At 35.1% G+C, this 25,098-nt stretch overlaps 1 protein-coding gene and 1 long non-coding RNA gene across 6 annotated transcripts in view; one reads left to right on the top strand and one right to left on the bottom strand.

Annotated features, from left to right (window-relative positions):
* Positions 1–25,098, top strand: part of CNTN5 (contactin 5) — a 723,743-nt gene that overhangs the window by 591,474 nt on the left and 107,171 nt on the right. For all 5 annotated transcript variants that reach the window (XM_061457841.1, XM_061457839.1, XM_061457838.1 and 2 more), the window contains 4 exons: positions 3,765–3,946; positions 10,607–10,743; positions 12,528–12,657; positions 14,813–14,963. In XM_061457841.1, the coding sequence (XP_061313825.1) occupies positions 3,765–3,946; positions 10,607–10,743; positions 12,528–12,657; positions 14,813–14,963 (600 nt within the window). The remainder of the gene's footprint in view (positions 1–3,764; positions 3,947–10,606; positions 10,744–12,527; positions 12,658–14,812; positions 14,964–25,098) is intronic.
* On the bottom strand, positions 6,202–19,384 carry LOC133271602 (uncharacterized). Its single transcript, XR_009744198.1, has 3 exons — positions 19,179–19,384; positions 6,709–6,834; positions 6,202–6,609 (listed from the first exon to the last, which is right to left on the bottom strand). It is a non-coding gene; the product is annotated as an uncharacterized LOC133271602 (long non-coding RNA).

The following is a 25,098-nucleotide window of genomic DNA, read 5'->3' as shown; positions in this document are numbered from 1 at the left end:
GTGGGTTTGAAGGCACAGCTCAGAACACTGATGCACAGTGAAGAGAAATAGTGTGGAAAGAAATTGAAATTACAGTAGAAGGTAAAATATTTCAAAAAAGCACATCCATTTTTACCAACCAAATATAGAAAAAGTAACCTATACATTTGTATTTAAGATACTGCTGAAAAACTAGGAGCTGAGATCCATGAAAAAGGTATTTTAAAATTCAGGCTTTACTCCCATTTCCACCTCACCATTTTCTGGAAATAAACAAATTCTTTATAGATCTAATAAATTATTTTTCAGGTGAAATAAATAAATATATAAAATTGCTTTCAACAGTTTTTTTTTTTTTTAATGATTTTTATTTCCAGTGAAACTTGTGTAGAAGTCCAAACAAAGTCAAAAGCACTTGTCCAAAATAATATACTTACGAAAATGGGCACTTAGAATATTTTCTATATGTAAATGTAAAACTATAACTCATATTTTCTTTGAAGTGAATAAACCCACAGTAATGTTTATCATAGTCACCAGTGACCTCTCAGAACTTACATGTTTAACGATGGTATTTCTGGAATCAAGCAGAGGTGTTTTTTCTCAATGGTGCAAAGATTTACCGGTAGTATTCAACAGATTCTTTCCAAAAGTAAGGAGAAATCTTAAAATCTTATCTTTGAACTCAGTTGAAACTTGAATCAAATTACTCCAGGGGTTTGAATGTTAACAGAGTCATAATAAACAAGGAAACTCCATTCCCATACATGCCCGCTGAGACCAAAATAAAATGGATTATAATGATTATAAGTTAAAAATTATGCATATTGCATTAAACTCATATTAATGTTAGAGATACCTCTGCTGTTACTCTATTTTTTAAAAAACTGTGGATCATTTGGAAAGTATTAAAAATATATGCATACTTTAGTTAGTTTTTATGGTGGATTTTATGAGTTTTCTAGAACAGCCACACAATTTTATTCTTTCACATCCTCAGTCAGATATATTTCATTTTATTCTCACACAGTTACAGAGGAGAAGTAGGTATAGATACATTTTTATTTCAGATGTAAAATTCACATCTCAGTTGTAACTTATGCAGGGAAAATAAGCTTCATTAAACAGAACTACAAGTTGTCGGTGGATAGTGATTTGCAGTTTGGAAATACTTTCCTTTGATATCATTAAATTTACATGGCTAAAGTAACTTTATCTCTTTGAAAAACCACTTACTACCTCATACTGATGAAGAAAAAAGTGATTTTTTTTTTAAATTATGTTTCTTAATGACTCAGAGAACAAGTTTCCATTGTATTTTCCATGTTATACACATTTACTTCCTGAGGCAGACACAAAAGCAAATTAAAAAAAAAACATAGTTAAATGCAATTTAAAAGAAATTTTCTAAATACTTGATTTTCAGAATAATCTCATAGCAGCTAAATGAGACAATTTTCACAGTTTATAATATCTTCATTATTTCTCAGAAATATAGGCTATGAAAAAATTCCACTTACCATTTCTATTCAGCAGAACCAGTTTTCTTCCATGACAATACAGCAAAAGAATTTTTGTCACTAACGTTTCTGAAAGTAGGGCTGAAGGGCAAATAAACAACAATGGGCAGCAAGTATGGAACCCTTATGTTGCCAAATAAAGTGTACCTGCACATCTGTCTGTCTCATTCATAAAACAGCAGTTGCTGAGTACCATTGCATTGTACCAGCATAGAGTTCCTGCTGTGGGCTTGTGTTGTGATTGATAATGACTAATAAAACACTTGCTTGTCCATGGTTTGTTTTGCAGCCAGCAATCATGACATAATTATATTCTGCATAGAAAGAGAACAGGCGTATAAGGAATTTGCACTTACAGCGGAACACAAAGCAAAAAACAGACTTACTTACAAAATCTCCAGAAGGGCTATAAATCTGAATATCAAATGTGCAATTAGAAATAAAATATGAGAACTAATAAATGGGAGGAAAAAAGAAACCAATATTGTTATTTGTACTACTTCTAATATATACTGTCAAAGTATAGTAGCCATGAATGTGACATGAGTATCGTAAGTGGTAGGGCTGAAGACAGTAAGGTTTTTAGTGCATCAGAGACAGAAATACCCTGTTAATACCTCATATTTAGAACTGAACAGTTGAAGTACTTGTGTCAAATAAGAATGGGGAGTTATTTTAATTGTCTAGCTGAAAATTCTGTAAAATAATTTCTAATAGGAAGCAAAATTTTTAAATAAGGCACATACAACCTGCACAGAGAAGTCCTCACACCAAACCTACAGGACACCAAAATTTTCTATGTCAGCAAGAAAGTATTAAAATTAAAATTTAATTATAAAATTATTAAAATTATTAAAATTATTAAAATTAAAGTTTGAGTTTAAAAGTATCTTTTGTCAGGTGAAGTAATCAGTACAGCAAACTGATAAGGGAAATGATGTTTGCCTCCTCATATATTCAAATAAGTAGTGTATACCGTTCTATATGTGACTATAAATTGACTTTGTGAAGGTAATTATGTTAATAGGCTCAATGAAATTCAGTTCTTTGTGATATTCGGGAAACAAGATTAGAGAAACATTCTGACCTCCAACTACAAGTCTGGGAAATTTCTGAATCTCTGTAAAGTACAGGAATTTGGAGCATTTTGTCTGGAATTGTGAGAACAGTTGCAGTCTCACAACCTGATTTTAACTTTCTGAAGAATAGCTAGAGCTTTTCCCATGGTTGGTTGCCATGTCTGTATTTGTGTGTCTCAAACCCTTAAATTCTTTGAGAAAGGTGATTTTTTAATACAACTTCATGTAGTTACAGTAAGAGGAAGTTAGCAAATTATGGCAGAAATTAATAGAAATTTGAATTTGTGCTATTTCCCCGCCTAAATTGCCTCAAGATCCAGCTGTGTTTAAATGTAAGCTCAAACTTTAAAGCAATAAACATTTTTTTTTTTAAGTATCAGTTACACTTTCTCTTCTTTTTTTTTTTTCCCTTCCCACTTAAGCATCTGCCATATTTACACAAATATATATCTATACCGATAAGCCCAATAGGTGCACAATGAATGATGCGTGCTTGGGCTGGAAAAGAAAATTGAATGAGTGCCAACAACATTTAATTCATTTCTTCCCTCAGTATGAAAGATACAGACCTCTGTGGAATAGCAAACCACAATGAAAAGCCCTTTCAGTCCCACAAGCAGGCATATAATGCTGTGAGTCAGAAGCAATAGTGAATACATACTTCATACACAACCAGTTTTGTAGCTTAATATTGCAGAAAAGGATTGCAAACTTTTGGTTACCTTCATTTATCCAAGATAGAGTGGTACTGAAATCCCCCACCTACATAGACATTATCACTTACTGATCTCCTGAACTGCAATTTCATTGCAGGAAAATTCAGATGTGTTGGAATTTGCTAAATTCATCCAGATTTTGAAGTTGTTATTTTCTTTTCCCTATTGAGTGTAAGTGTTCAGGAGTAAAACATAGACTTGTAAAGAAGATCTAGAGAGAGTATTTCAAGTGATTTATTTGATCTCAATAAAAATTTGGCCTCCCTTGTGGATGAAAGAGTCATTCCATGTAGCAAACCATTTAGTAGGGATTCCCTACAGAAAGCGAGGTATATCAAGCATTATATGAACCTTAATTGTGGTTATATTTTATTGCTACTTAGATTATTAAGTGTTTAAACCACCAGCTAGCAGAATCTATATTCTCCATAGTGGAAGTGTGCTAACAATAATTTTATTAAATATTTCAGCCCTGTTCCAACAATCTCTTGGAAGAAAGTTAATGGTCATAATCCAAGTAAAGCCCGCCTGAGAAAATCCCAAGCTGTGCTTGAAATACCTAATGTGCAGCTAGAGGATGCGGGAATGTATGAATGTAAGGCTGAAAACTCTCGTGGAAGAAATGTCTTCAGAGGACAGCTACAAGTGTACAGTAAGTGTAACTGCGCAAAGTACTTTGCAGTAATGCTTTGTCCGCGTTTAAGGCTTTAACTACGTATGAAGGATGCTAAGGTCCAGCAGAAAAAAATATCATTCTTCTAAAATAAAATTATTATTGTATTAAGATATGTATTTTTATTTCTTAGTAATGCATTAAGGTGAGATATAAATAAAGTTGATTCTCTCAAAGAACTGTCTTAAATACAATTTCATACTTGATGTTTATGGGGTTTTATAGGATTTTTTTAAAAAGAGTATCACTATAATTTTAAAAGTCCATTTTTTTCCTCCTGTTATGGTATATAACAGTGACATGAAACCTGAACATGATTTATCTTGGAGCTTGGAGAAGTGCTTCTGATTTTGTAGAAAATTCTCTATCTAGGCATGCACAGTATCTGAAGGTTCTGTTTTTCAGAAAGTGCTGAACATTTTCTCTCTAAGATTGGTCTTTCTAAAAGTTTTGTGAGTAGGCATAAAAAAATGCATCAGATTGAATACTTACAACCCAGTTTCCCTCATTGAATGTGTGGTTGAGACCCACATACCTCTTATCAATTAAAGCTGCTCCAATTGCTATCATTCCGTGAATCCTACTGGCTTAAATACTTAAGAAGAAAGGTCTACTGCAGGAGGTCATGCAGTGAATCTTTCAGACTGAATTGTTTTCTGGCCTTAAATATCACAGTTAGTGGAATTCCAACTGCTGCGGTTCAGACATGACCTCAGGCTAATAGATGCCTTTAAGAAGGAGTCTCTCCTGTTAATCAATTTTATTTTTCTTTTCTTGATCCCAGTCCAGTGCTCCTAGTGCTTTCTCCCCATTACTAACTATACACAGTTCTCTTTGTTACACATTTTCATCAAATAACCGTAGGCTGGCATCATATATTTGGTTTATTTTCCACATATGTCAATATTTCCAGGTCCATAATCAATTTTCCTGTCTCCTCCAGCTTTCCAGAGCCTTTATCTTAGTCCCTTGGTTTTAGTGAGTATCAGCATATCTCTGAATGGTGATTCTCTCCTTGCTTTTGGTTCTCATCCATCTAAAGCCAAAGGCAGGTTTTTTGTCTTCAATTTTTTTTGCATAAGCTGGGAAAAATATTCGATGACAAAGATGGTAGTTTGCACCTTTCATTTTGGACGTGCCATCTATACTGCACTGGCAGCAAAGTTTTTATAAGGTTTTTGCTGAAAACAGCAGTTAAAGCCCAAGAACTATTTGATGCTTCCTCCTATGCCAGTATCCCAGTGATACTTGTTTGGTATTACAAATTCCTATCGTCAATTACTTCCCTGGAAGTAGAGTAGGTCCTGCTAGGGACCTGGGGCTGGGGAATCTAGCTGCATACATGGTCTTTTTCAACAACATTTCTTAAAATGTCTAAATTAAAAAATAATAATGATTTATTAGGTGTATCCCAGCTCACACACTTACCAGCTGTTTTCTAGTGCTATCTTTGCCTCCCTCTTTCAGAGTTAAAGGAATATAAAAGGTGCTGTTCAAGAGAGAAACTAAGATACTAAAAAATGAATTTATTTTCTCAAGACCACCCTGCAGACCTGTGGCATAAAATCACAGCAACATTATGTAGAGTTCTAAACAACTCTGCCTCCCTCATTAGCCTGAACACATTTTTGTTCTGAGAAGAAATAAAGATGATACACAAACTAGGAGTCCATAGAAAACATTTTCAACATAAAAACCCATTTTGTTCTACTCTGTCCAGGTGTAAATACGTATTTTTAGTTCTCCACCGTTGTCAAAATTATATTTTTTACTGTCACTGCCTTTATGAATAGTGTGAAATTTGTGCTAGTTGGCATTTTCTGCAAAAATATTAGAACTTCTTTAACAATATAGAAAGGGGGTCCACTTCAGATTGTCTCATTCCTCTGATTAACAGATATGTGAGACTAATATGTTATTAAGTTTCTCTTAAGTCTATTATTATAATTTAGACTGTCTTAGAGATAAGCCAAAACCAGATCTGAGTCAGAGTTTCACCTATATGCATTAACAGGGAGTAAGGTCAGAGCAGGCATCAGAGGGCTTTCAGATGGAAGAGACCAGCAGTGACCTCCAGTACAGCAGAAATACAAACTGTTACTAACCTCTTAAAAGTGCCTTTTCTTGGCCTTGAGATTAAATACTCCCCAGTGAGCCTCTTACAGCCTTCAGCGCTCCTGAAGAGAGCATCAGTGTCTCACTGGCCTACTTATCTCGGCAACACTTTCCAGGGATGTAAGAGAGTTTGGGTAGGAAGGTTTTTAGCAGCACAAAGTTTAGCCATATGTTACTTTCAAAGATTCTCATTTTCCTTTGCTGACAGCTGATATGGCAAGATTCAGGGGCATTACCTGAAACAGCATTTCCTGCCCTACCTCTTGTTCATAACAACAGTCAACATGAATTATTTACCTTTAAGCTCATTTTCTTTTCACTGACATCCTATTCCTCCAGGACACAACGATTATTTTGACTCAGAAATTCAGATGTAGGCCATCATTTCTTTCCAGGGGATTCTTGTAAAATTTCAGAGCAGGCTGGAGGACCAGCTGTGTCATACTGCAGTCCCACCATCTGCATATCTGTAGGAACTCAGTCACTGTCTGTTTTGAATCTTCTTCATTTCATCTGCTGCATCTGATCTGAGTCACCACAGAGGATTTTGGAGACAGCCCAAGACACCCAGTCTGCCTGTCTGATCACATTTAATAACAAACCAGTGTTTTTTTTTCATTTCTTACCTGCTGCTGCAATCCAGATATAGCATGGCTGCCTGATGCAGCTGACACTATGGATGTTCAGAACGTGGTATTTCGGATGCTGACAATTTCAGATAGTTGTAGTCTCAGCATTTTATGGCAATTCAACTGTAGAAATGACAGTCATTAAAAACATAATATTGACAATGCAAGACATCCTCATGTGCATTGCAACCTATTTTGTGAGGTGTGATTTTTCCCCAGGTGAAGTGTTCATCTTGTAAGTTTTGATTAAATTTTCTTCAAGCTCAAATTGATTAATAAAAGAGAGCACAACAATTAAAATTTGGGTGGAGAAATTAGCCATTAATGTTTTGTAATTACAGTTGAAAAGAGAGCACAACAATTAAAATTTGGGTGGAGAAATTAGCCATTAACGTTTTGTAATTACAGTTGCACCACAAATCCTGGCTAGTAGCTTTTTCCTAATGGTAGGAGCTGTTCTGTGCAATTCCTGCCCCTCTCTCAGTCTTAAACTTTTGGGGTTTTTTCTGTGCTACCTACTCACTAGTGCCAACTGAGCAGCCAGTGGGGATATGAAGCAGACCACAAAAACACTTTTTTGGCCTTTTTCTTTTTGGCTGTACCAGTTCTCTGATCCTGCTCACAGTAGTGCCCCATGAGCTGAACTGCTGCTACAGCAGGAGGGAAGGTTTGCCATAACAGAGGAGTGGAACAAGCTGAGGGCTGGAGCATTCTGTGATGCAGTGCAATGGACCATTCTGATTTAAAAAAAAATCACTTCCTTATGAAATCCGTATGGAATAAAATCCACTGGTGCCACTACAGGTTACCCCCTGGCTTGAGAGGAAGAGATTTCTGTAGTCAGAATTGCACCTTTGGGTTAAATTTGCTATCTTATCTTTCTCACTGTAATAATTTCCTATTCTTCTCCTCCTGTATAGTTCCCAATTAGCTTTGTGTCCAGAAAACAACTCTTTTTTTCACCCCAAGCTCTGTACTCACTCACATTTTAGGACGCTGTCTGAATTCATTTCTCTTTGAAAATTTTGTCCTCAATTTTCTCTCAGTCAAAATGTTGATGAATAATTTGAGACAGGAGGCTGAGTTTTCTGCATCTGAATTTCATTTTGCACAGAGGGTGTAAAAACTGGCCTGTAAGCTTGCAGATTTATTGCCAATTTATGTTTGTAAAACATTTTGACATCCTTGAATAAACAGGTGCAGAAATGCAGCATAAAATAAATCAAGGATTGGACAGTGATTTTAAAATCTCAGGAGTGCTGTGTAAAGCTGTGGCACGATATCCATAAAGACTACTGAATAAAGAAACACATACTTCTATTCTTACGTTCACCCAAAACTCTTTGCTGGACAGATAAAACCCAGGCAAACACGCATTTTTTTTCCCCAAAGTAAATGTTGAATTTATAAAAAGGAAAAAAGAAGCATGTTACGTTTGAAATCTGTTTAAATGCTTCTTAGAATTGATATGTTCTAATTAAAATTAAGTGCAGTCATGGAATGAAGTTTCCTTTGCCTGCATGTATATCAGTTAGAATTTTTGCACCAAGTTTCACTTTTTTAAGCGTTATGATGTTATGAAAAGTGACCATATGAGCAGAGACGGAGCCCTTTGTGGCAAAAGATCACATAGAGGGAGAAAAGGAAACCCAATAGCTATAGAAATATTTATCTCAGTCATGTGTTTAACTCTATCCCTGCTACATCTACCTATTGCTTTGCTACCTTTTTCTCAAAGGTGTGGGAATCTGTGAATCCAAAGGCCATTTAGGTTGTACGAGAAAATACAGGGTAGAAATACCCCAACTAATGAAAAAGGTTGCTAATACCAATCTGTCATAGCACTGTTATTTGCAAGTATGTGGTTACAGAGGAAAGCCTGTGCTATGACTATGCTATCAAGACAGAGGATAGGGAATGACAGTTGTGTAGTAAGGAGAACAGTTCTGCAGCCAGGCTGGGAAAAACAGTTTTATTTAAGAGAAAGCAGTTGCTGACTGGTTCTGAATGCTCTGGTTCATGATGAGATCAAATTCACCGTGTAAAATGAAACTAGATATGCTCTGGGTCATTTGGTAGAATTATCAGAAAATCAAAATAATAAAAAGAATGAAATATACATTGGAACTATTTAGCACCTCTTTGAAACTTCATGATTTTATGGCACCGCTGGTTAACTTCTATGTTTTTTTAGTTACACATTGAACTGTCACATCTTCCAGAATCTTATTAGCTTATTCATTTTCAAAGGAAACAATTACTTCTTAGCATGCTCCTTTTGTGCATACCAAAACCATCAAAAATAAAACAATAGCATCAAATATGCAATAGGGTTATATTTTTAGGACAATTAGTAGACAAAAAAGTGAGCAGGGACTGTTGCAAGCTGCTTCTGAGAATTTCATGGGACCCTTTGATATAATTTAATAATCAAGTAACTCAGTGCAGTGGAGCACATATGGAGCATGTCATGCATTGCCTTGACTGTAATAAGAATAATAAGGGAGCAGATGGTTTTGGTCTTGGGTTTGGGAGTGAGATTCAGTCACTCTTATCTCTGTTTTCCTCTACTAAAAGGGATATGAGTGATTCTTCTACTGTTTCCAGCTTCTGACAACTGTCTCATCAGGGACTCTGAAGCAGACGATTCTCTGCTTAGGAATAATAGACACCTCCTTCACTTTCTTTATCATGCATGCACGAAATGTAAGCTAGAAGCAGTTAGTCACCTGCCATGCCTTTTCATATCTTCTCACATCTTTGATTGGTGACCTGTCAAAAGCCAGCTAGATTCAAAGATTTATTTTTACATTCATTTCTCCATGTTTAAGTACATTATCAATTATCTGATGTTTGAAGCAGAGATTTCATTGTGACAGATCTGGACTTCTATTCATACCAAGCAGAATTTTACATTCTTTTAGCAATGAAGACCTTTTAGCTATTTATTCTTTGCTAACTAAAAAAACCCACAACTCAACACTTAATATCATTAATCAATTTCATTTATCATTGTCTTTGCTGTAAAAATCAATATGGCTACAGTGTGAAAAAACAAAAGATGGCTTTTAAACATACAGTTTTATTCCTGCATATGAATGCTCAGTTCCTCAACGAGTCATACAAAGTGTTCCAACCTTATAAGATTCTACATATAGCTGTCTGATGAGCTGCTGCATTAAAGGTCTGTTTTTTAATAGATTATTACATGAAATTTAGATGATACTAATGATCACATACATACCTGCCAACTGTTTACCTTTAAAAAAGACTAGTTGTTTTATTGTGTAGTATATGTTTCTGATGAATGCTAAAAATCTCATGGGTTCTGTGCTTTAAAACATTGCAAGCATTTTCAAATGGATTTCAACTCAAGACACTTTAACAAAACTATGTGCAAATACCTTACCACATGCCCAGTTATTCCTAGCTGAATAAATCATGATTTCCTAGTAAACTGAGAAAACTGCATGAAACAAAGTCTGTGATGACTGGCCTACTTTCCAAAATTTAAATAGCTTAGGTCTTGAAAAGTCACTAAATACGCTATTGTGACTACCAAACAAATGCTCTTAAATGCAGTAATAATTAATGCATGAATAGATAGTACTGTAATTTAATCCACTGAACTTTATGAAATGAAAAATATTTCTATGCCTTGACATGATACTGCTCACTTCCTTGTGCCATTACAGCATTTCCTGTAAAGTTATGGAATTTTGTTTATTTTATAACTTTTGGTTTTGGCTGTTTATTTAAATGTGCTTCATTCTCAGAGTAAACAAAACTCTATAAAGGCTATAATTTAAGCTTTTTAATTGATTAGGTTTTTGCACATCAGCTAGAGACTTACAGTTTATACCCTTTGTATATAGTATGGTATTTTTTCTTGCAGCCTACCCACATTGGGTGGAGAAACTTAACGATACTCAATTAGACAGTGGAGATCAGCTTCGATGGGAATGTAAAGCCACTGGAAAGCCAAGGCCCACATATCAGTGGCTGAAAAATGGAGTTCCTCTCTGGCCACAGGTACATTAGACAAGGAGTCACCAGTATGTTGCATGTTTCTCTTTTATTCAGATAAAGCCTGTTAAAGAAAGTAATGAAAAGCACTTTAGAAATTACTGTTTTCTGTGTTTGTTAGTTTCTTTTTTAGAAAATGGTACTGTGCCTCTTTTTTCATTTTTAATAAATAGATAGTAGCAACTCAAAAAAGTGCTTTATTTGCTGAATCACATTCCTTCACCTTCCCCAATGTAGGTTACGTTATGTTATGCTGTTATGTCATGTCATATCATGTTATTATGAGATTTACCACATTTTGCTTGTGCATAATCCTACTTCTCAAAACACTAGCAAGCTAATATAAAAGGTACAATGACTTATTTTCATCTGTTTCCAACTCCATGAATTCCCTATAACAGGACTCGTCATCAAGACCATTCAAATGCTCCATATAAAGCTCCTAGAATGTGAAGTCTTTAACTACAGTCAACTACTAATGTATTTTAGAATTAGGTCTAAACAAAATTCTCATTTCTTTCTAAAAGAACACACATGGCATGGCTGTCTTTTATTTCATTTTGTTCATTTTTCTCTTACTGAATTGTCAACAGGTCAGCCCACATCATGTGGGTTTTTGCCTAACACCTTTACATTTTTATAGTGTCAAATTATTTACAGTAGATAAAAGTTTTATAGATTTATTTATTTTTCCAGATTAAAATAAAGCTGTTCAATTCTGGGAGAAAATGTCTTCATTTGGAAATGAATTCACAGAAAGGATTTATGAATATAAAAGATGTAATGATTTCCTTTTCAGTGAATGCCACTTCCATTTGTGAACATTAACTGATTATGCAAACAATGAGAAAGGAAACATAAACATAGCTTACTTTTCAAGTTGTGAGGCACTGAAAATAAGGTTATATGACTTTATCCATTTCTGCCTCCATAGATAGAGTTATTAGTCCTGAAATTGAAGCAATTTCAATATCTTTTCTTTCTGGTTTTCTGATTTTCAAACTGTTAGTTGCAACAGGCTCTGAAATTTCAAATTAAATTTCAGTTTAAACTGGGTGCTTTTAACAGAGAGAATTTGTTTTCACAGTGTCCTCTGCATTCCCATACACTTTATCAATTTTTGATTACACCTCCAACAATTGCAATAATGAAATCTGGAGGTATTTTATAGCAGTTCAAATTATACAGCTCGTGAAGTATACATTTCCTTAAACAGCTTACAATGCCCTTCTCTTTCAGCTGTGGTAACTGTTTTCTGCTAGTGGAGTTTTAAAATAATGAATTTGCACTAATGATGAAGACAATTAGGCCCTTTCACTCTTATTCATATGAAAAATCTTACACATATATATTTATGAATGTAATACAGTGACTGAAACCAAACATTTGCGAGAGATGTGAAGATCATCAGATATGCGACACCCACAACTGACTTCTTGTCTCATTAAAGTTCCCAGGATGAACTGCTTTCAAAAATCATGTAAGGTTAATAGTAGACTAACAAGCAAACAGACAGAAGTGGGCCTTGGAGATGGTGAATTTGCACTGAAAAATGTTTATTTTTAAATATTTTTGGATTTTTTTTTTCTTCCTTCCCCCATCTGTTTTATCCTTGTCATTCCTTATACAAAAAAAAAAAAAAAAAAAAGGGAATCCCAAGGAAATTTGTTGCTCAGTTTTATTTTAGCTTAATAATGTCTTTTGTCCCTTTGCCTGAAGCAAATAACACAGCAAATTTCCAGTGCTTGTTTGCTTTTATAGATTTTTTTTTTATTACTATTCCATTACAGAACAGGATTGAGATGGTTAATGGTGTTCTGGTGATCCACAGTGTGAATGTCTCAGATGCTGGAATGTATCAGTGCTTAGCAGAAAATAAGTATGGTACCATTTATGCCAGTGCTGAGCTGAAGATTTTAGGTGAGTATTATTGAAAGAGAACAGACCATTATTTCTTTTCCCTTGGATAATTATACTTGTTCTTGGTCTGTTTTGATAAGGAACAGTTTCTGCCAGTCCAAATGGAGCAGAGCAATGAAAGTGGGCTCCTTTTTACTCTTTCTTATTTATATATCAGTGGGTCCTTTATTGCCCAAGAGCACACAGATCCTTCTATTAACTGATTTTTTTTTTTTTTTCATAAATAATTGACTTGGTTACATTTTGTGAAAAATTCTCATATAAGGCATTCCAGTTCAAATAAATGAAAAATAGTTTTTAGCCCCTCAAAAATAAGTGAAGAGAGGAAACTTAGAGAAAAGAAATGTATTTTAGTCTCTGTTAAAATTAAATTATTTCTACCAAGGCTGTTATTCAAAGGTAATTAAGTATGATCTCAATTTCAAAAATTTAAAAATTTTCTATGAAGTCATCAGGACCGATTGAATACTGGAAATGACATACTTCAGCTAATATCATCCATAGTAAAGCAAATGCACTACATAGTGCTACCTCGAAATATAGTAAAAACTTTGTTATTAAAAAATTGAAGTGGGGGCTTAAGGAAGAAAACTTGAAGCATGTCTTTTGAACACTGTAGTTTTTCTTAAAGCAAACTATGGTAGCATACAATTAGACAATAGTGATAAGAAGACTTCCCCAGGGTTAAGTAAGGCAGACTTGTAAGAGTCTCATGATCTTTGTTAAAGTGCTGTATAGCTGGAAGACGCGTATCTGTCAGAGTAATTCAGTGGCCAAATCAGATATTAGAGGTCTCTGCACTGTTCAAACCTTGCATATTTCAAAACCTGCATCTAGAATCATTCATGTAAACTCCCAAATGAATAAGAAATCTGAATTTACTGAAATAATAACACTACATTTCAGCCAAGATTTGGTTCTTCTGAAGAAGAATCTGTCTAGAAGATTTCCATTATTTGCCAGCTGGCCAACTTTAGAATTTCACTGATAGCTCTTCAAAATATTTCTGTCTAGCCATATTAAAACCCACAGACAGTGGTAGCTCTCTTTCCATCACTTTCCTTTGTCATTTGTGATTCAGTCGGTCCTTGTTGCTTGCAAGATTTTCTTGTTAGTTTTTTTTACATATATTATGAAACAGGTAGTTATACACTTTCTCTGTTACTGGAAATGGACATTGTATGTTGCTGCAGTAAAATCAGCCTTTGGTTTTGTCACTTGTAAAATTGTACCCTTGTTAAATTTTAACCATTCTGTTGTATTAAAGAAGCAGTTCTGTTTGATTTTCTGGATTATTAAAGGGAAAATAACAAAATAAACTACCCATATAAATAGCTCTGGTATGAAAATTACCCAAAGTAACAGTAGAAAATTTCTACATATTTGAGGCAATGGGGTGTCATATATTCCTATATCTGTAGCTGAGGTAGTTACAGAGGGGGCTTTGGTTTTGCAAAACAGGTCTAAGAAAAACACAGACAAATGAGATTACTTGAAAACAAAAGTCCTTTCTTCATGTGAAATCCCAGTAATTAGTGTCATTTTGGGACATGTGTGTTACGTATTGTAATTTTATAATACGTTTATCATGTATTGTGATCAGTGGGACTTCTTGAAAAGTGAAATGCTAAGAACAAGACATAGTTAAATATCTTCTACTGTGTTCTCACTTTTCAACTGAAAGTATTCAGAAGAATACTGTGCAATAAAAAAAAACATAAAATTTCTCTAAGTAATAGTTTTTATCAGAATTAACTCTAGAGAGTGCATTTGGTATAGTTGTGGAATTTAAACTTTTCATTTTGAACTAGTTACTTCTAAGAAGTTGTCCATGAAATCCGAAGACTTGGAAAAAGATGTAGCTAAATCAGCTACGGTATTTAATTTCTAAAGTTGTTGAATTTCATAAGTGATCTTACTTTGGTTCTGATGTAAGGGACATCTCGACATCTCACTAATTCATAACTGGATTAAGTTGTATATCTGTCACCTAGTCTTGGCTCCTGATTGTTTTTAAATATTTTGTAAAATTACATCAAATCTGCAGTGTAATCATTTCCTCCAAATCAAAGTTATTATTCTAATCTTCTATTAAAATTTAATGAAAAAGGAAACTGATTGTTCTGTGTAGAGTTAACACACTTCTTTTTAACAGCTTCAGCTCCCACTTTCCCACTCAATCAAATGAGGAAAACAATAATTATTACCAAGGGCCAAGAAGTTCTCATTGAGTGCAAGCCACAAGCCTCTCCAAAGCCAACTATCACTTGGAAGAAAGGAGACAAAGCAATAAGGGAGAGTAAGAGGTCAGATGCCTGTTCAGTAAACTAAATACTGTGTTTGTGTGTTTGATTCTGTGGTAGGATATGAAAATACAAGTGACAAGAACATGCATATGTTAGCATGGGTATGAAATAATAATTCTGTCAAGCTGATTCGTCTGACAGTAGTGACTTTATTATTTCCACAATATTGAAATGAAGAATCTTAAAATTCTTTGGAGATGCAGAGAAATGAAAATTGTTATTATTTTGGGTTTTTTCTCTATTTTCTGTTACTAATTTCAGAAATGCTTCAGTTACATGTACACTATCAAAAGCATAGAGGCTGAACTAGTCAGGACTGCATAAAATATCAAATGTGCTTATTAATTTGAAATAATTTTAATAAGGCACATTTGCAGCTTGATCGCAATGGAAATCTAAGAATAGCTTTAAAATGATTGAGAGAAGAAAAATATGATTTCATTATAGGATTTAATCATAAAAGTAATTTCTGTACTCAGCAGCACATCTGTTTAACAGGATATGTTTAATCAAATAAGGTCTGTCCGGCTCTGTATATTAAACTTACTCTAAGCACTACAGGTTACTACTGCCAGCTGTAATGGCACTTTACAAGATTGCATGTCTGTACACTAGACTAGTTTTGCCACCCTGAACATAGTCTTTAAGTACGCAGAGCAATCTTCTTTCTGGTAATGTATGTGACTGAACCATTTAAAGTGACCTGTATGACATTAGTCAAAAAGATAAAAGCAAGTCCTGTTTGTTCGTTTGTGCAATACAGATGCAAGCAGTAAAGTGCATCTATACTTCTTAGCTGCTAAAACCATTTCATTCAGGTGAGTTTTATTTTCATCTCATGACATATTTTTTTTTGCTCTGAGAAGGAAAAATGGGTAACATTTCATGCCACATTGGGTTGAGAGGGAGGAGGGCAGAGCAAAACAGCATTATATACAACATTTTGCTAACAGGTATGAGTTGTATAGTACATATTGACAAGATGACAGAATGATATTACAAAGATTCTGATATCAAATATTGTAAGACTGATGTCTCTGTTTTGTGGCTACAGAGTTAACTGTTTTCACTTCATGACATGAAATATGGAAGATAAAAAGCTGGCTGAACTGTTTCAGATATTTGAAAATATTTGGGTTGTATTCAACTTAATTTTTAGTCTGTTGTTCAGAGAGTATCTTGTGTCATTCATAGCAGTTCCTCTGCATCTACTGTTTATAGAGGGGTGGGGAGAGGGGAATATCAGTTTCAGTGTAACTCAGTTTTACCTCTACATACAGTGCGCTTTAAACAAATGGCATTTAAAATAGAATTTGTTTGAAGAGGAAATGAGGAAGCCTATTGCGATTTCGGGAAATGAAATGTAAACCAATGGAGGCAGTATGTATGTTTCCATGTTTTGATCACTCTGGCAAGGAAACATGGGAAAGGAACTCTGTAAAACATTTTTAAAAAGGAATAATGTGACATGATGAGCACACGTAAATACTTTTAAAATGGGCATTCTTCATAGACTGCTGATAAAAATCCCAGCAAAAAGAAATAAGGATCTGTCATGTGATGAGTTTGCATGGAATGCTAAACCATCAGAGATTTGGGGGGAAAAAAAGGAAAAAAAAAGGCATTTTGAATAAATGAAAAGGAAGGGCAAGGATAGAACAGCAGAATATATCTTTTTATTTCTGCCACAGCTCATTCTGCTTCTAGAATGCTTGTACCAAGTGCATGTTATGTTTTATTTTTGCTAAGTCTGCCAGCCCAGAAAAGGAATTTACTTCATTTATCTATATCTCTTAGAGAAGGGTCAACACAAAAGAGATCTTCCCCTCTACAGAGAAGAAGAAACTCCATTTGACTAAGTGGGTCTGCTGTCATCTACCTCTTTCAAGCTGTTTTGCCTCCTTAGGTGTTCTTCCAACCAAAAGCTAGTTGACAGAAGTACCTCAAGTGAATTTCCATTTGTTACTGAGCAGGAGGCTGAGTTCGGTACAGTTTTTACTGCAGTCAGACCTTGACTCTAGCATCTGGAATATGGTGCAGTCTGAAAGCCTCAAATGTTTCAAATTAATTCAAAAGCCTAAAGGCACCTGGCAACATAATTGTGGAAGGAGTCTTCATGCGCTCCATCTCTTGGTCTGCTTTTGCCTTTGAACAAATTATCCATCTCAAGGTCTTCATATACACACTCTGTCTATGCTAGGTTTGCTTTCCCTGGTGGGCAGTCATTATTCTAAGCAGTCAGATCATTTGATTCCACTTGGAATATTATAACAATATATATCTATAACTTGTGTATCATAACAGCTCTTTTGAACTGTATTCTGAATGAGTGGTAGGTCTATAAAATAGAGCAAAAAAAGTTGGATATTCACAACTATTAGCTGTCAAAAAGTATCATTCTGGGTGTTACAGTCTCATAAATGTTTTAAATTTAATGAGATTACTCCTATAGAAACATACTTATTTAATAAAGATTCCAAGGTATTCACAATTCATTCTAGCAACCAGATGTAAAGATCAAGACCCACTGCAAAAGCCACATTTTAATTAAATAAAATATATGCTACTGGAGAACTAATATGCAGATGATTAAAACTTCCAAAGAACAAGGCATAGTCTGTGAAGCTTACTGATATAGGACATTTAGTGATCACTATCAGCATTTGAAAGGAACTACATGTAAAATTCAAGTCTCTTTCATATATCGTTGTGTGTTGTTAATGCATTTAAACAAATGTAAATTCATCAGTATTTTCACCTGAAAGTTAAGAGGAGGGAAAAAACCTATTGCTATACTAATCTTCTAATTGGAATTAGAACACACCTGAGCACAACAGCAATGGGAATTGTGTAGGTACAAAACTGTATTTAAGCTGCACATTTCATTAGTCATCTCATAATAATTAAAATTAACTATCTTTACTAACCACTTTTCCCTGGACTATAGTACCTCAAAGACTTATAGATGACTGTGAGCCATTTGTGGAAGCCTGCAATAAACTATACTCTGGTTATTGATTTGAACATCAAGGTCTTTAGTCCATAAGAATTTTGTAACTAATTTTTGAATTTTTTAGCTCATAAGTAGTCTTTATTTTATAGAGAGGTGTATTAGATTGGAATCCAAGTCTGAAAAAATAAGTCTATGGCTTGTAATAAAATGTTTTGATGGAACTTTGATTTAGATCCTAAATAGGAAGACTTGGGCCCTTGCGCAAGATGGTGATTGACTAACATTTTTGTGAGATTTCTGAAATATTCCAATCAGATACTTCTTAATTTGTAATCAACCACTCATTTACTATATTAGCCTCAACTTCTAAACAAGACTCAGACCCAGACAATTCAGATCAGAAAGTGAGTGAAGAGTTTTCAATTAAATATTTCATTAAACTTATAAAATATCAAGCTAAAAGAAGACAACAAAAGTGATAGTTATTATTATTTTATGTAGACAGTATACTTTATAATATGCAATAGAATAAACTGGAGTCTGCTGTCAGTTACATCGATATAAATAATGAGCAATGTTAATGAAGTCAATGATTAAATTCTGGACAAACATTTTTTATAAATTATTTCAGTCCCTGTTTTCAGGCTTCCATAAATGCAGGTATTTTCTAATCATGCACATTTTTTTGTTAGCCATTAATCCATCAACTGTAATCCCTGTTTTCATTGCTTTCTTAAATTCATCTGCATTTCTTGTATAGATTATCCAATAGTAGTGACTAAAGCTGATGTTTAAACAGATATGCTTGAAGAGTCATAGGTATTAAAAAGCATTGTAAGTCTTTGCTCATCTGTTCTTTTCTTCTGTGTCTAAAATATTTTCTCATTAAAATTACATTGACTTTTCACTCTTAACTCATTATTTCCATATCCATTAATTATAGTTAAAATAAAATCAATCAAAAGCACTCTAGCAGCGCAAAGGGTTCTATTCAGTCTTTGGTTTTTCTTCTCCATTCAGACCACCAAGAAATTAAAAAAAAAAAAAAAAAGGCACAATTAAACCAACAAATAGGTAACTGAGGACACAGGATTTTCATAGTGCTAATTTTGTGCTGCTTTATTTTGCTTTTGTTCCTTTTCCTTTTGAAGCTTATCTAATAATAATACCTATTTTATCAACACTTTTTGTATATCTGAATTTGTGTGCGGATTAATATGTAGTGTAAAAAACTCCCTAAATTCAGTGATGTCTAAACATACATGTATGCGCTGATAATCTGGTTCTGCATTTATTGACTGCTCCCTTTCCATATGGCACAGTCTAAACTTTCTCCTTCTGCCAGAATAAGCTTTGCAGAACATTAGCAGTCTCTGAAGGTCATATGCACAATAGACCACCATGAGCAGAACAGCAGTGCCAGTCTCTCTGTGTCCATTGTACAATTGCTTATATTCATCCACCCAGGTCAAAGGTTAACTTTTCCTCAGGACCTCAATGTGTTAAACATTTCTGTGAGGAAGACAAATGGTAACAATACTCCACCTGCCACTTCAATGCAGCCGCTTTTCCTATAGGTAGTTCCCTGCATTCAATTTCTGTTTGAAGGGTTCTGGAGGTAGGATGAAGAAAACCTCGCAGAATCATAGAATAGTTTGGGTTGGAAGAGACCTTAAAGATCATCCAGTTCCAAACACCCTGACACAGGCAGGGACACCTTCCATTAGATCAGGTTGCTCAAAGCCCTGTCCAGCCTGGCCTTGAACACTGCCAGAGATGGGACAGCCACAACTTTTGTGGGCAACCTGCGCCAGTGTCTCACATTTCTCGCAGTAAATAACTTCTTCCTTGTACTTAATTTTGGGCAGGTTAATCAGCAGAGGGAATTTTAAATAGTTTGAATGCAATAGCCTGGCCTGGATTTGGCCAGGATACAAACCTTAAAATCCTTATTCCTGCAGTATCCGTCGTGGTTGCTTTTTTATTGATTGCCAGCTGGTAAAATCTTTTTATTCCATATGATGTCAAGGAGTCATGGAACAGCTGAGGATGGCATGGACCTCTGGATGCCATCTGGTTCAACCCCGCTATTCAGATCAGGTCAGCTAGAACACCTTGGTCAAGGTTGTGTCCAGTAGTTTTTACTGCCTCCAAGGATAACCTTTATGTCAGTTGTACCTATTGCATCTTCTGTCACTGGGCACCACTGAGAAGAGTTTGCCTGTCTCCTTATTCCTTCCCATCAGAGTGTGTATTAGTTGATCAGTGTGTTGATCAGCTGGGAGGCTCTTATCTATAATAAATATGGCCATATAGTAAAGTAATATCAATATTTCTTCCATGACATGTTACATTCTCTGTTCAGGTTTGCCACAAACCTTCTTGGACACTAAAATTCATAGAATGGAGCTGTTACTCATACAAAACTTGCCTGCTGTTTAGTGTTGTGTAGCAAAGTTACTGTCGGCTTGAGATGTTCTTCATTCACACAGTAACGTGTGCCTGTGCAGCCAATAGAGAAGCCTGTAGGAGCTGCACATCGAACAATGAAGTACTGGATGTTAATAGTATGAGCTCTGACAGTCAGTTTTTAAATATCACATATCAAAAAAGTGGACACTGAAAATAGGAAGACAAATATTTGTGAAGCTATCAGGCATTAAAAACATGGAGAAATATTAACAAGGAAATCATGATTTTGTAGGCCTGTGGATATAAGACTTCAAGTTGCACATTGACCTATGAAGAACAGGAAGACACTAAATAATACCCTTCAAGAATCATTGTCTGTAGGTACTAAACCAAGGATAAATTCACTGGAGGGGACAAAGTGTTCGAGCTGTGTGTAACATAGTACATGGGGCAGTGAATTCAACCTGTGAAGTTTTGCCTTTACCTGTTTGCAACATTTTGTGTTCTTTCAGTTATGTTTCTCTAACATTCAACAGCTGTGAAGGAAGCCAAAGAGAAGAAAGACATCTGGTATAGGAACATTAAATTCCAAATACTAATACAGGATTGCTATAGTGTTGCTAGACAGAGACACAGGGAAGCGTGAAACTATTGCCTTTTACCTACTGAAATCTGAGCTAAAGTAGTTTTCCTGTATACCTACATATTTCATCTGTCACACTTTGCTATGCAATTAGTGGAAACTCATAGAGCACTTAAATCTAAAAATATCATCATTCAAAAACATAGAAATGGACATGTTTTAATATTCCTCTGGTCTCTCAGACTCCTTCATTTTCAGTTTTGACAGGTTCTTATTACAGTTTTATTCTTCACTCTACTGTATTTAAGGATCTGTCAGTGTTTCCATTGTAAGTTCGTATTTTAATGGCATTTTAGCTCAGTTGCTATGAAAAAAAGACAATCAAGGGAGAAAAGAAAAAAGAAGGGTGTTTCAAAGGAGAAAAAAGAAAAAATATTTCAGTTTGGAGGTAAATTTTTTATTCAATTATATAAAATGCTTCAGTTAGTGCATGTTGCTTTTAAATGGGAACACGTATTCACATGTAACAGAAGTATGTCTTATATGTTTTTCCATAATCATGGTAGTAACTTTTCATAAGAATTTCAGTTCCATCTAACTTGTATGTAATGGTTGTTTAAACTGAAACCTGTGCAGCGTGAAGGCTGAGATAAGAACAGTTTAGTAACTAAAATAATGTAAACAATATTGATAATAGAAAGAATACAAACAATAATGATAATAATAATAGGAAACAAGAAAAGAAATTAAAGCTCAAAAACCACAAGTGAGGCACAATGCAACTGCTACCACCCTCCAGCCGACAGCCAGCCCAACCCAAGCAGCAATAGGTCCCTTCTTGGTGACTCCCCCTTGTTCATATACTGGGCATGACGTGCTGTGGTATGGAATACCCCTTTGGCTAGTTTGGGTCAGGTGTCCTGTGTCTTCTCCCTCCTGCCTTCATGTGCTCCTCCTCACTGACAGAGCATGAGAGAATGAAAAGTCCTTGATCAGGATACTGAGCAACAATTAAAACATCGGTGTGTTATCAGTATTGTTTTCAAACTGAAGCTAAAACACAGCACTGCACCAGCTACTAGGAAGAAAAAATAACTGTTACAGCTGAAACCAGGACAAATGGATGGTAGATTACTCTGTAACAATTGTGACAATTGTGTGTTGGTCCCTAATTTGCACCAGGCTCAACTTGCATCTGGCACAAGCTTTTCTTCATCTGTGGGATCAGTCACAATAGCTCAGCCCTTCCACTTTTTGGTGAAAGCACTATATTTATTTCTTTTCCTGGTAATAAAGAAAGACCTTGAGAATTAATCCAACTATAGGAGCAGATTATTAAGCAGTTTGAAGATTTTATTTTGTGACCCCAGCAAAATAACCAAAGAAAATGGCCACATACCAGTTTAACAAATTAGTTTGAGAAATAACATTTCCCATAGACTACCAAATTAATCCTGTGATTATATTCAAGGGAATTGTTATTTCCAGGATTCAAAATGATTTCTCAGAACTGAAGCATCTCAGTCTTTCTTCCCAGGAATGGTATTCAGGACAATACTTCCTATTATTTCTCCTTAATACGGTGCTTTATATACTGTTATACAGCTATTTAGACACTTGCTGACTCTTTTTAGGGGAATAATGCTAAATGCCAATAAAGATGTGTATGTTTAGGTAACATATCACTGAACTATACATTATATTAGAAAGTCATTCTATTTACTCATTAAGTTGATATTTGAGGAAGTGTTCTGCCATATCTTGCCAATTTTCAGTTCAAATAGCATTTAATTGTGTAAAAACAGATACAGGGTTCATTACAATAACCTCCCTGGCTGCCAGCTGCTTTGTCAGTCTCAAGTAATTACTCTGAAGTATCCACCAAGCCCATGTGGAGGTTTTGGACCACTTTATACTTCAGGAGCTGAGTCCCACCCTGCATGACTCAGTGTTTTGGTATTTCTATACAGCTGTATTTCTTGCTTGTTTTCTCAGTTACTGAACTGTTAGGTATCCCATATATATACAGATATATATCCTACAGCCCTACTGAAAAGAAAAAAAGCTGAGGAACTCAACCTTTTAAAGTTGTTAACAACCACAAGATATTTGATCTTCTACATATGCCTTGAATATCTGCTTACAGAAGTAATTATCACTTGAGCAAATAGTTCATGAATTCTGATTCTAACCATGATTTGCTTCTTTGCTGTTATAAATGGCTGCCTGTTTTTGCAGCACACAGGCAGAATATGACAAGTCATCAGTCGCCTAAAGGTTTTTCTTTGCTTAAGGCTCTTCAGACTATGACTTTCAGCATAATTTGTCCTTAATAGAAACTTAATTTAAAATTCTTGGGAATTTAAACACTTAACTTCATGCCACCAGCTGATCCCCAGATTCCCAAGTGGCAATTTAATGATCAAAAAAGTAGTGAAGATAGAAACTGCTGAGGACATTAAAAAAACTTCATGACAGAAACTCTTGTCTTCCTGAGAGAGTTCCACAAGTCACTTCTTTTCAATTTTTGCATAAATCATGGTCTAATTTAGCTGTGGCAGGCTCATAATGGGAATTACAGATCTGGTTACAAAATAGAAAAAGGAAACAATAATAACCTTGACAAAATAGTAAAAACAAATGACAAGATCATCCCTTCACAAAAAAGGATCTTTGTTCAAAAGCAGCACTGTTTTACTAATTGATCATATTACACAACATGAGTTTTGACAACACAGTGATTTTGGCCATGCTCCTAAACAAGTCTTAGTCTTTATGGATGTCCTCTTGCAGAGAATGTGATTAAAGAAACAGTCTTTCCTGCTTTGTGGACCTTAGGCAAGAGATTTGATTTTTTGCTACCTCTGAGTTCAGTCAGGTCTGGTTTCAGGGACAAAATTAAATTACTGAAACTTCCTTCCCTCATCTCAGACCTCTTGCTTTACAATGATAAGATTTAGGGATCTGAAAGATAGTCCCTTATTTCCCAAGGCTGTTTTTTTGTTAGATCATTTCCCTTGCCAGTTGGGCACACAGATGCAGACATGCATGAGCCAGAGCCGCCCAGAAAGGATTGGAGTGGCTGGCCATGGACCAAGAGAGGTTCTTAGAGCAGAGGAATGTCTAGGACAGCACAAAAAGCAAGTTTCCCCTTATCCTGCCTGTATGGGTGGTACACCAGTTAGGGCAGATGATTTACCTGCACGACTAAATTAAAAGCTGCTTTGTAACGCTCCCTGGGAAAGCACTGGGATGCAACCAGCTATGTTGTTAAGCAGTTAGTCCCTTGCTGGATTTTAGCCTGCATCAAGTAGCTGTCCCCAGGTAGTCCTTAAACCTTTTAGTAGTTTGTGCATGCAAAAAGCTATTCCTGCTAGGCTGTCCACGCACTGCCAGCAAGTTTTAAAGGCTAAGAGCTTTTAATAGGATGAAAACAGTTGTGCTGGCTTCAGTATATTTCTTCTTAACAAATGGTAGAGAGGAAGCAAGAATTTCAGAATACTTATAAAAGAGAGCAGCACGAATGATCCATCACTGCTTGCAAACTGTAAACCCATTTACCACTGTGAGAGAATTTTTTCTGATATGATCTAGTTGTGTATAACACCAGTTTTGCCATGGCAGTTCACTAGCACCAGTGAAAATCAAGTTAATCTAATGTTATTGACTTCCATAGAAGTATATTTCAGATATGTACATAGAAGATTCCTGTATTTCTTGTTTTCTTTTCAGTGGCTATATACAGCTACTGTTCCTAACCCTTGCCCTTCCGTTCCACTTTCTTCTTGCAAAACCCCTTTTAAAAAATATCTCTATAGTTTCTGTTTTTAAACTTTCACAAATAATAGCTTCCAAGTTAATTAATATTCTATGTTTAACAGATTATTAAAAATATTTAGTAAAACTACACCAACATTAATATCTGTAACACTTCACTGGACCTCATATAATACTATATTTTTTTTTCTACCCCTGCCACCTTAGCCTTTCATCTCTGTATAGTCACCAATATGCTTTTTATATTATGCTCGTTGACTATGACCTCTTTGCCTATGTTCGCAGGAACCTAAAGGTGGGAATGTGTAACTTAAATTTTACCACAGTGTCATTAAATTAACTGTGCTAAAGCCATTGAATAAGAATTAAAATTCTACAGTTACTAGTTAAAAACTCAGGAAGATCTATGA

This window comes from Pezoporus flaviventris, unplaced genomic scaffold, assembly GCF_033815535.1.
Source record: "Pezoporus flaviventris isolate CSIRO_AGI_PZ_B2104156 unplaced genomic scaffold, CSIRO_AGI_Pfla_v1 ptg000025l, whole genome shotgun sequence".
Taxonomy (NCBI): domain Eukaryota; kingdom Metazoa; phylum Chordata; class Aves; order Psittaciformes; family Psittacidae; genus Pezoporus; species Pezoporus flaviventris.
Note: the sequence above shows the minus strand (reverse complement) of the source record. Positions and strands in the feature narration are given on the sequence as shown.